Consider the following 12,150-nt stretch of genomic DNA (forward strand, 5'->3'; position numbering starts at 1 on the left):
GTGTTGCCATTTAAGAAAATCGACGATGACGTCATATCTCTAAATTGGGACACCCTGTATACATTTTTATTGAATGTCAAAAAGGACAATTTGAAATACTAATCGACGGGTCTGAGCATTTTCCAAAAAAACAATTAGTATTTGAGATATTGAATTTATTCCACTTTACAGACTCTCTCTGTATAATATATTGATGGCAAAAAAATGCAACATAAACAAATTTGCAACGTCACTTTATTGGCTCCTCCTTGATTTTCTATACACTCATTTACTTTATGGGGTATTGATCGAATTAAGTGGTCTATATCATATTACGGAATACTCATTCAGATTCTTCTTGGCACAGATGGCATACCACAGGTCTTCTAAGATTGCTGGAGAACGTGGCAATCGATTTCGACCTAACATATCCCACAAATGTTCGATGGATGACAAATCAGCTGATATTGATGGCCACTTTAAAGTCTCTACGAGATTCTTATATGAACTAGATGGTTTCACGGCCAATATGAGGTGTTGCGATATCATTTTAAAAGATCGCATTTGGAATTGATCATATATAGGGATGTAAAACTGGTTGCAGTACTTCACTAGATCGTCAGCTACCAGAGTGCCGTTACTAAGAACTAAATGTGATCTGATTCTTGCAGAGCCACTCAAACAAAATCTAGATTCATCACTGAAGCAGACAAAATTCTATTGGCCCTCTCAGTTTTGTCGGGATCTGTATCATTCTAAGCGTCGACCTTTGCTGTGGTGTCAAAGGTAACACCAAAAGGGGACGGTAAGCTCTCAGTTCCGGTCCAAGTAATCTTTGGTTAAATGTTATTCTTGAGACTATCCTTCTTGTAGCTATAGCTACATCATCTCTTACTTGATGTTCACTGTCACGTCTATTTCAGAGAGCAAGAAGTCTAAGATGGTACAAATCACGGCCTTGCAATATTCTGACCCTCCACTACGCCGATAAGTCTCATCATTGGACCACCTCCTCCAAACTCTTAACACCGTTGATAGATTAGCTTCAACTCTTCCTTAAATTTTCACGTAAACAAAAACCGGTCCCTTCCGCATGTCCATGGTACTTCCATAAAATGACGAAATTGCCGACGACCGCGAACTCTTGGCATATTAAATTTTTTAAATAATCTTGTACAAAGTGTTACATTTTTTTGGCCATCAGATGCAATGTTTTAGAGTAATTATTCGAGTACATATATATTTTTCAAATTATCATCATCATCTTGGTGCTACAGCCCTTAGAGGGCCTCGACCTTCTCAAGCTTTCTACGCCATTCTGTTCTGTCCCTTGCTTGCATTTTCCAGTTGCCGACTCCGATCTTCTCGGCATCTTGTGTTACCCCGTCCATCCACCTTAGCTTTGGTCTACCCCGTCTTCTCATTCCCACGGGTTGCGCTGTTAGAATATTTTTTATCATGTTCGATTCAGGGGCCCGGGCTACATGTCCTGCTCACTGCAGGCGGTTTTGCTTAATTATAGTGATAATATCTTTTCCACCAAACGTATGCTTGTAGATATTCTGCGTTTTTAACTGCATTCTGCAGTTTTTCAAATTATACAAAGTCTAAAAATCTAATAGCAGGTAATATTCAGATATCTTCATGTATAAATTTCATATTCATTTCACTTATTCCCCGTTAGAGGGCGTTCTAACCATACTGTGATATAAATAGTTTTAATTTATATCGAGAAACTACGGTCGTGTTGGTGTAAATTTCTTCTTCCGGTGTAAATGTCTTCCTTAGAACCTTCTTGACAACAGGTAGACCTAGAAATAGTACTATCGGATGACGGAGGGAGACAGATTTAAATCAAAACGAAACCGTAGATTTTGTTATTTTACTAATTCCATACTCTGTATTAGAGTACACAGACTCGTTTCATACGGGTTCTCTGAAACGTAAATTGGAATATTTTCCTAACGGTGCCTTTTGGTATTGTCATACCTGGGTTAAACGAGAACTTGAATCGAGTCGAAATTCATTTCACAAATTTCATATGTTTATTAATTTTTACTGTTTATTTTGGGATTCAATTTTTTGCTGGATAGATACGACGTGCAATATTTATTTTAATTTGTATTTGTCTACCTTCAAACATAACATTGTTAAATTAACGACTGGTTCATACAGTCTACACTTACAATAGCTACCCTATGCTGCCCCAAAGACAGTTCTGGAGAAGTTTCAGCTTCAACTGTCAACACTGAACAACTCCTTGTGTAACGCTGGGAACTCCAAATGTGGCGCCGATCTTTTTAGTTTTCCTAACGCATCCATATGGAGCATACTTATTTCCCTAAAAAAGTAAATCCGTATTAGTGTATATCTAATATAAAATAAATTTTAACATAATATGGACTAGTTTGTGTTTAATAAGAATAAGAAGTAGACAGTCACAATTATTTGTATTTGACGAACGTTGATACGAAATTTTAGAATGAATATCAGGCGCCAACTAGTTCCCTTAAAGAAAAGGGACAGATAAAATAAAGCTAGTAGGTTGCTTCTATAGAAGCCAGATTGCACTAGTCAGTGAATACGAAAGTCACCGATATACGAAAGAATATTGTCTTTACCTCGTCTTTCAAGTAAGTTTTGCCTGAAGTGCTAAAAATAGTAAAACACGTGTCACGGAATGGCAGCTTAGACGAGGTGTGAATATTGAAAAAGATTTTGTAGTGATTGAAAAATAAGTATAATAAAAATGGTATTTACCTTAGTGTTGGAATTTTTGTTAACAACGCGTCACAGACAGTAACATCGCCTTTGATGGGTAGGCTATGATTCCTTTCAAGTTCCAGTCTGAGAGCTCTTACGACAGCTTGGCTTAGTCGTCCGATCTCCCCTACTCCTTTCAGTCCTGGTCGATCTGAAATATTACAAGAAAATTACTTTTGTCTAAAAAATTGCAAAATAGCAAACCTAACCTAAAGATGTAATATTAAAAATGAAAAGTGATTCAATGAGGCTAGTAAAGAAAATGAGAAGGCAAAGGCAAATTTGGTTGTAACTTATAAATTCGGACCGGAAACTTCTTCTTCTTCTTCTTACGGTGCCTATACGTTCCGGATGTTGGCGATTAGCATGACTATCCTAACTTTTGTTGCTGCTATTTGGAATAGTCCGGTTGTAGATGTATTGATCTACTTTCTCAGGTTTTGAAGCCAAGATATTATTTTTCTCCCATATCCTCTCTTTTCAAATGTCTTGCCCTGAAGAATGAGTTGCAACAGACCATATCTCTGTTCATTCCTTATAACATGGATAAGATATTCTAGTTTCAATTCTTTCGCATTTCTTCCCATTCTACGTAGGACCTTAACATTAGTCACACTATCCACCAATGAAATTCTTAAATGCGTCTGAAACATCACATCTCGAAGGTCTTGAGTTTCCTTAAAGAAACTTCAGAAAGTGTCCAGACCTCCACTCCGTACAATAACGTAGAAAATACATAGCATCTGATGATAGAGATTTTGGTACCAAGTAGTAAATGGTGAGTTCTGAAAAGAGACCTCCTCGATACGAACGCTGATTTTGCTTTTCCTATGCGTTGTTTTATTGCAGTAGAGCAATTGGCTTTTTATGTTGGTACCAAGGTACATACATGTATTTGTTCACCCTGTCAATTGGTTGTTGGTTAACAGAAAACTTATATGACGATAATTCTGAAGGTCTGTCTTATCGCTTCTCCTGAAGATCAGCGCTACTATTGCTGATATTGTGATTTTATGGAATTAAGCCAAAACTGCTTCTAATGAAAATTACAATTTATAATTATTGTATTTGACGTTTCAATTTCCACTGCGGAAATCGTTTTCAAAAAAAGATTATTTTAAATTATTGAGCTCCTATTAAAACCAGTAGTTGTTTGGCAACTGACAGGTAACTTACTTGGCCTCGATCTTGTAGACAAATAGCCATGCCTCCAGTTGAAAATTCTGAGGGTGGTATGTGTGTACCCTCAGAATAATCTCAAATGCCGATTGTTTAGTGATTTTAAGTATTATGTGTTTGTCTTTAACTTTCTATTATTTCTCTAATGTTGACATATTGTTGTTGCTAACTTCTTTTTTTAGTATTGGCAATCAGAGCCTGTTACATTCTTCTGATGGGTTTCTGGTTGCTTATAGCCCGTATACACGACAACGATTTAACGTAGCAATGTGACGGTGCAGTTCGTTGGTGTCGATTTATCGAACGTGTGACGCAAATCGACGCAGATTTTTGGTTAAAAACGCGGCCACACGTTCGATAAATCGACACCAACGAACTACACAGTCATATTATCACTACGTTAAATCGTTGTCGTGTATATAAGCTATTATAGTGTTGTTTTCTTCCTTGAATCTTCGAAATTCCTTGTTTAGATATGACAATGGATAATCATTTTTTGTTAAAACCTTTGTTAACAGATGTTTTCTTCCTGAAATGCAATTTCCTTAGAACGGGTGTTTTGAGTTCTATCATATAATTATTTAATAATTTTCTTTTTGATATTTATGTTATGCTTTGAGTGATAATTTAAATATCTGTCGGTGGGGGGGTGGTTTTCTGTAAACTTTGATTGCATATTATGTATCCTCTTTTTAGATCAGAATACAGGATACAGGATTAGAATATATTATTAGCCTAACTGGTACAGCTGCTTGTTTAGATCAATTATTTTAATTTTCTTATCATCTGATCTATACTTCAAGTTTTTTCTGTAGTATTTTTATCGGATGTTGCTGTTGAGTTTGTAGATTCTTATTCTATTATCATTAGTAATGGTACTGTTTTATTGACGTCTCTGAATTTTATGTTATTCTTGTTTGAACATTGTTTTTCGCTTTTTTATCTATTGTCTTGTATCATTGTAGATTAGTTTTAGTTTGTATCGGACGATGCTATTTTCTTTCATGTTTCTAGCAACACTAGCAAGTTTTATGTCCGCCGACATTTTTCTTTTTTACTGTTTAAGATCTTGGTATCTATTTTCTGTATTTTTATTTTGAATTTCCTTCCAGTCTCTTGTTCAACTATATTCTCTCATTCGAACTAGAAGGTTTTCACTTAATTTATTAAGGTGATTTAGTGCCGTAACATCTTTTATTTTATCTTTATGGTTTGTGATTTGTAATCGGTTCCATATGTTTCGTACTTTTTCTCTCCAATAATAGCACTGAAACCTCCGAATATTAATTTCTGTTGACATTTTAATTAATTGGTTGCTTGCTTATCTCTTCATAGAATAGTTCAACGTCCTCGTCAGAACTTTGAGAACATTAGCGATATTCCCCTTATATATTTTTATGTTTAGGGAATAAATGATAGATGAAAAATGGAAAATTAGGAACTAAAAAGCAGTACAAAAAATTTAAATGTTGTTTGATACAGCTACGGCCACTGAATAGGATACTCCTTCATTTTAAAATTTATTTTGATTTTTTAATTTATTTACTTACCTTTTATTTTGATTTTTTAATTATAATCAACCTATTCTGAGTCTGCCACTAGTAATTAACGTCACTTCAAAACAAAAATTCAAAAAATCGGCTACTAGATATGTACGAGTGTAAATTATTCAATGGCTGCAGCTGTAAATTTGGGAATGTTATATAAAATAGTAAAATTTATTTTTTAAAAGGTAAGTTATCTAAAAATAGCTTAAGTGAGATTATAAATAAAATTGATCCCTCGGAGGGATTTCCAATTGTCTCTGTAATTACCTGGAGACAGAAGAACACAAGCAGAGTAGAGTGCCAACTCCGTTTCCGTCAACTTCAACTCCGCTATGCTTTTTGCAACTTCAAATACACACGTCACTAACTTCATTTCTGCGGTATCCGAAGTGAAAAAGGCATCTTGTGGGAGCATGGTGTCTCCGTATAAAACACAATTTTGGGAGAGATCCAAATATCTCGACATCCGGATTATTGCTAACTCAAAACTCCCTAAAACAAACAATTGACAGGTATTAGTGATTTTATCTTTAAATATCCAATCTTTATTATACAGTGATGAGCGTGATAATTATCGGCAAAATAACGCAAAAGATTGAAAACATAATACATTGTGAAGTAAAAAGAGATAAAACTAGTAGAGGTGGAAATTATCGATATAAACGTATAAATTAACATTACATTACATAGTTTCCCACCTTAAGACGTATCGGAGGAGTATGGCAACTGCCACGGTGACAGGAAAATTTTATAAAATACTCCTGTCACAGACGTCTAAAGGTAAGAAACTATGTAATGTGATGTTAATTTATACGTTTATATCGATAATTTCCACCTCTACTAGTTTCATTTCTTTTTATTTCACAATGTATTATGTTTTCCATCTTTTGCGTTATTTTGCCGGTTATTAGCGCGCTCATTACTGTATTGTTTAAACTAAAGGAAATTAATATTTTATCTAGAATCATAATGTAAGGTGTTTCTTTATATTAGAAAATATTTTAACTGTACAAAAGGTAGGTACCTCCGTTGTATAAATTGTGGAATAAAATAGATGGGTGGCTGGTTAATGATAGTGGTAAATTTTGATCGATAACCAATAACTTGATAGGGGTTCACACATATTTATTATGTGTTCTTAGTATACGCTCTGAGCTTCGCTGGTGTCGGTTCTAGCGCATTACTAATGCAACTTTCACCGGTAATTTTTAAATTTATTATTTAATTGTTATCGCTTAATATTTACAACGCAGAAAAGTAATTAAATTGTAATCGATTTTTTAAAGATTTTGCTAATCATTTTAACGTTCTATTAATGAAATATTAATTTCTTACTTCGGATACTTTCACAATTATCGTGTAGGTGGCGCTTAGATTAATTTATAATTACATATTACGAAATATTAAAAAAACTTAAATTCAGTATTTCAAACGTAAGTATATTTAAGGTAAAAATATACACCACAGCTTTGACTAACACATATTATTTCCTATTAATGTTTTTAATATCAATGTTTAAAATTAATCACTTTGACATTTATGTCAAATTTCCGGTAAATGCTTACAGACTTGTCACTACTGGTGCTCGCGAATTTTTAATTATCCCCTCTACCGACGAGCTCATAGCGTATAGGGCTTTTCATTCACAGTCATTTGTTTCGAGCTTCTGTCATGTGTCACATGATATTCATATATCTACGTCATACGTTATTGCCATATACTAATGATACAAACCAAAGACGCCCTATTACATAATATGGTAATATACTGGTTTACATAAAAAACATCAACCGCGCTGTGGAGCAGAGCTTACAAGGTTGCCGTCTGGGCAAAATAATACTTAAGACTAAGAATCGAAATAATAATAGCTTAACATAAATTAATTTTAAACACCTGTTAAGATACGCAAAATGCCCTTACTCCCAGAATTCAAATATTTTCAATTTTTTACGTTCTATGTGATTAAAAAATAAGACCCAGCGTCATTTTAACCCCCTCCCTCCCACCAAAAACGTCATTTTTTGGTTTTCATATTTTTTTATGTGGGATACAATCCATTTAAAAATTTCAAAAAATTCACACGCTGTTTAATCACAAATTAATCCCTTAATTTGTAATCTCACATTAATCTTAACTTCCTAAATTTTTATAGTTTCACCGGGTATAATTGTGAAACATATCGATTAATAGCTTAATTAGAGTCCATTCAACTTACTGCAAACTGAATAAATTGCTAAACAGTGTTATTTCTAATTGTACTTGCTAGTGTTGCAATCACTTCCTCGATTAAACTGTATTTTAAGCTTTCAAAGTTCAAAGTTTTGTTTCTATGCTAGATGCATTAACTTCCATGCTGAGGTATACATTATTTGTGATTTGTGATAAATTAGGGAATTTGGACTCTTTTGAGAGCAGTCTATTATAAAATTTTACCTAACCAAGAACTGTAGTGTAACAATTCAGCAGCTGTCAATAAAACCATATTTTTTTAGACCACGACTTCAAACATTTATTTATCATCGTCGATCCAGAAGAAACGGACACGGCATTAGATACAATTCGAGACTTATATTAGGTACATCGAATTGTAATCACGCATAGCTGAAGCTTTTATAAAACATTCTATTTTTTATAGATCCGTACCTAGATTGCGTGCACATTACCTCAAAATGCATTTTTATTTTCGAAAAAATCATATAAGGTGCGCCACTTTCAAAAACCAGTTGAGAATTTTCCCCATTTTATAGATTTCAAAATGGATCAAATGAAGATTTTTTATAGGTTATATATAACTTGAAGTACTGAGTCCTTTAGGATATTCAAAAATTGGACGAAACACGTTCAAACCCTCAAAAATAACATAAAAAACCCCAAAATACCTACGTGTTTGGAGGGGTTCATTTTTAATGTGCTAAAGGACTAAGTTATTTCAAATTATACATATAACCTACAAAAAAAACCTGAATTTGATATATTTTGGAGTCTATAAATGGGATAATCCCCAAAAACTCCTAAAAAACAGTATTTCGGGTTTTTGATGAGAAAAAATAGAAATATAGTTTTTGATAAAATACACAACATAAAAAAACAGACCTGCAGCCATCTCCAAAAAAAGTAATACGCTTTTTCGAAAAAAAAACAAATGCATTTAGAGATTATATACACCCTACTTACGAGTCTATTGGGACCGTGCAAGTTCGGAAAAACGACACCTGGTTTCATAGCTCGGCAACATTTTTCGCACTTTTAATTATATTGGCCAATCATATTGGTCCTGGTTACTAGAAAATTGTCAAGGCCATAGACCAAAAAAATTATAAGAAGAAAAAGTAATATTAAGGTTATGTTATTAAAAGGTAAACAATTGTATGTAGTAAATAAAATGAATTATTAAAATGCACTACTACAAGCAAAATACAATTAATTAAATTTACTTTTATATAATAATTGCATATCATATCAATATTGTGGAGCAACATATAATTATTTTTCTTCATTGACAGTAAATATGAAATATACGTCAATTTGACAATTTCAATTTAATAATGAATTATTTAAGAAAGTTGTAAGATTTCTCCGCTATTCGCGCACGGTCGTTTCTCGTATCCCCTTCAAGTACTTGCACACGGCGAATAAAAAATAGACATGTTTCGTTAAAGCTCAACTATGTGTGTGAATTTTTTGAAATTTTTAAGTTGATTGCATTCCAGCTAAAAAAAAAAAAATAAAAACGAAAAATAACGATTTTGGTGGTAGAGGTAGGGGGAAGGGCGGAAGGGTATGGAGGGTTAAAAATTGTACTGAGTCTTATGTTTTAATAACAGTTAACGAAAACAAAAATGAAAAAATGGAGTTCTGGGAGTGAGGTATTTTGCCTATCTTGACGGGGGTACCCTTTGGTGACAAATCATTTTTACCTAAATTACTTGACAAAATACTGCTCCTTAGATTGTTTTAAAAATTAACTTTGATCATAACAATACCCCCTGCAATTTCTTTACGATATTTGTTGGAGGTTCAAGCACGTCTTTTAAAATACATCAGATTATTGTAAAAAGCATAGGTGTAACCAGGGGGAGGGGTGTTTGGGAGTTATAATCCCCCCCCCCCAATTTGGATATACTTTGAGCTGTATACGCTTAACACCGCATTACTATTCCATACCCCCAGAGACCATCAAGTAGTCGTAACCCTCCCTTAGGATCATCCTGATTACACCTCTGGTAAAAAGATCACAAATCTCATATTGTTTATTATTCTTTATATTAGAATATTTATCAAATTACCTGTCATACTAGCCACACGCTCTTGATCTTTTTTAAAGTCAATAATAGGTTTTTCAGCAGCTGCTTTCCGCTGAGTGAATTTTAACAAAGAGTGTATTATTTCACGAGCTTGTGCATTCAAAATGTTTGGCTTCACTTTTTACAACAGTTAGAATGTTCAAATTCACTATTATTAAAAATTGAGATTTTATACAAAACTTGTCAACGTCGCGTTCGGCACTATAGTAAAACTATCCACATAAACAGCTAAGCAGTTGTCGATCAACTGGGCTCTATCTCTGCCGTAATTTGAAATTTGCTAACGCGCACAGTATATTCACGTCTATTCTTATTTCGTTTCACCTGTAGTCAATAGCAAAAAAAAATCTTACCTGCTTTTAGTAAAACAATTTGATCGTCTTGCGATAATTTCATGAATCCAGGTACCATTTTAGCAAACTCGATAATTTGTTGGATGATTGTTGTGAGTTTCTGTGCACATTCGAGCCACAATTCTTCGTGCGCCATGTTCTTATAAAATAACAGTCGTGAGAGATCGTGAGGTTTTCGGAACATCTCGTGGATGTGCTCCAACGTGTATAAACATGTTCGAGTGTGTGCGTCGGATATAGTTTTCGATAGCAGTTCTGATATCTGACTTGGGTCTAAAAAATTATACATTTTTCATTATTAATACATCATAAATGTAAATCACAATAAATGGAGTAAAACCCACTTAAAATTAAAGTAAATTCCGAATATCTAAAATAAAGACTTCTAACGTTAGAAACAAAATTCTGGTGACAACCTGAATCCGAACCTTCTACAATTTACAAGGCAAAAGGACGATAAATGAATAGAAGAGGGGGAATGTACAATATGCATTCCACAATCCGTCAATTCATCTATAAAAATCCAACAACAAATTTTGATTAGTAGTACTCAAAATGTGAGTGGTAATAAAGTAAATTAAAAACAGTTAAGCTTTAAGTCTATTTCAGAGACCACCACCATCCGTTTATGTACATTTCTTGCACTTATGATATGATGTATAGTTTTATCATTAAATGATAAATAAATGAAATAATAAATAATAATTCTAGAATCAATAATGAACAATTTCAGATTTACGAGACCCTCAGAAGTTATTTTTTGTAGAGATATTAATATTACAAAGTGTGAGTAAAGTTGCGCTCGAGAGAGGTGCATCAGCTGGTCAATTTCAAATTACTGTGTTTTAGTGAAAACTGCATCAAAATGATTTCAGTAAAGCTCAGAACGTTAATTTTCCATTTTACTATAATTCTCATTAACATGATACTATTTTTTGTGTCTCATACTACGGAAAAATCGTTATAAAAAATTTGATTGTGTTTTTTACACCTAAATGGTATACTTTAAACTTATATAACGTCGTCAAAAATTGATAAAACTTGATGTTTTTAAATCCATTTTAAAGCTTATAACCTAGCTTTAAAACAAGGTGCATTAGATCTTTTTACATTGAACAAAAGCAACATTATGGTAGGGGAGCCCAAACGGGGATTTTTGCAGTTACTTGAGCGTCTCAGAAAATCACATGGGGAGAAACCGTGTACCCTGTAAATGTACCCCTAACATATATGGACTCTTAATACAGGAGAGTTCGTTAAGGGGGGTCCGAAAAAAAATATCCCTAGAAAAACTCGAAATTGTCAGTCATTGTCAAATGATTACTACACACGACCCCCATGGAGGGACATGGGGGGTAAATTTAAAATTTTAAATACGAACCCCGCGATATTTCCCGAAATGAACATCAGATCGAAAAACGGCAAAATATACGTATTCAATATTTTTAAAAAAATCTATCGAATGGTACCAAACACGACCCGCCACGGAAATGGGGTGGGGGGTTACTTTAAAATCTTAAATAGGGGCCGCAACTTTTATTGTAAATTTGGATTCTTTACGTAACAATAAGCAACTTTTATTCGGCCACTTTTTTTAGAGTTATGGATAGATGGCGCTATAATCGGAAAAAACGATTGTTGGAAATGGAAAATTAAATTAAAAAATGGAAAGTCCCCCATAGAAAACTTAACTTAATTTTTTTTGGTTTTAGGACCTATTCTTCACAACCCAATCGGTCCCCATAACGCTAGAGTAACTGCAAATTTATCAAACTTTCCTCCCCTACTTATTTATAAGGAAAAAATGATATACCTAGTCGATAATTTTTATTTTTGAACAAAAAATTTTGCAATATCTGCTTCCAATGGACCGATTTTAAATTTTCAAAGTTTGTTTGGTTTGTTTTTTTTTTAGAATCAAACATAATTTGAAAAACGGTATATATTATTATTTATTAGTTCATTAGTTATAAACATTCAAAAAATTAAATTGTTAATATCAAATTCCTGTCCAAAAATTCGGAT

At 33.4% G+C, this 12,150-nt stretch overlaps 1 protein-coding gene across 8 annotated transcripts in view; it reads right to left on the reverse strand.

Moving 5' to 3' along the window:
* The window catches only part of LOC114345421 (probable nuclear hormone receptor HR3), a 411,567-nt gene that overhangs the window by 13,731 nt on the left and 385,686 nt on the right, over nucleotides 1–12,150 (reverse strand). For 7 of the 8 annotated variants that reach the window (XM_028296283.2, XM_028296287.2, XM_028296279.2 and 4 more), the window contains 4 exons: nucleotides 10,126–10,398; nucleotides 5,736–5,960; nucleotides 2,740–2,893; nucleotides 2,166–2,320 (listed from right to left, as the gene is read on the reverse strand). In XM_028296283.2, the coding sequence (XP_028152084.1) occupies nucleotides 2,215–2,320; nucleotides 2,740–2,893; nucleotides 5,736–5,960; nucleotides 10,126–10,398 (758 nt within the window). In that variant the 3' untranslated portion in view covers nucleotides 2,166–2,214. The remainder of the gene's footprint in view (nucleotides 1–2,165; nucleotides 2,321–2,739; nucleotides 2,894–5,735; nucleotides 5,961–10,125; nucleotides 10,399–12,150) is intronic. The other variant, XM_050643409.1, reaches the window with a different exon arrangement.

Source organism: Diabrotica virgifera, chromosome 2 (genome assembly GCF_917563875.1).
Source record: "Diabrotica virgifera virgifera chromosome 2, PGI_DIABVI_V3a".
NCBI classification, from domain to species: domain Eukaryota; kingdom Metazoa; phylum Arthropoda; class Insecta; order Coleoptera; family Chrysomelidae; genus Diabrotica; species Diabrotica virgifera.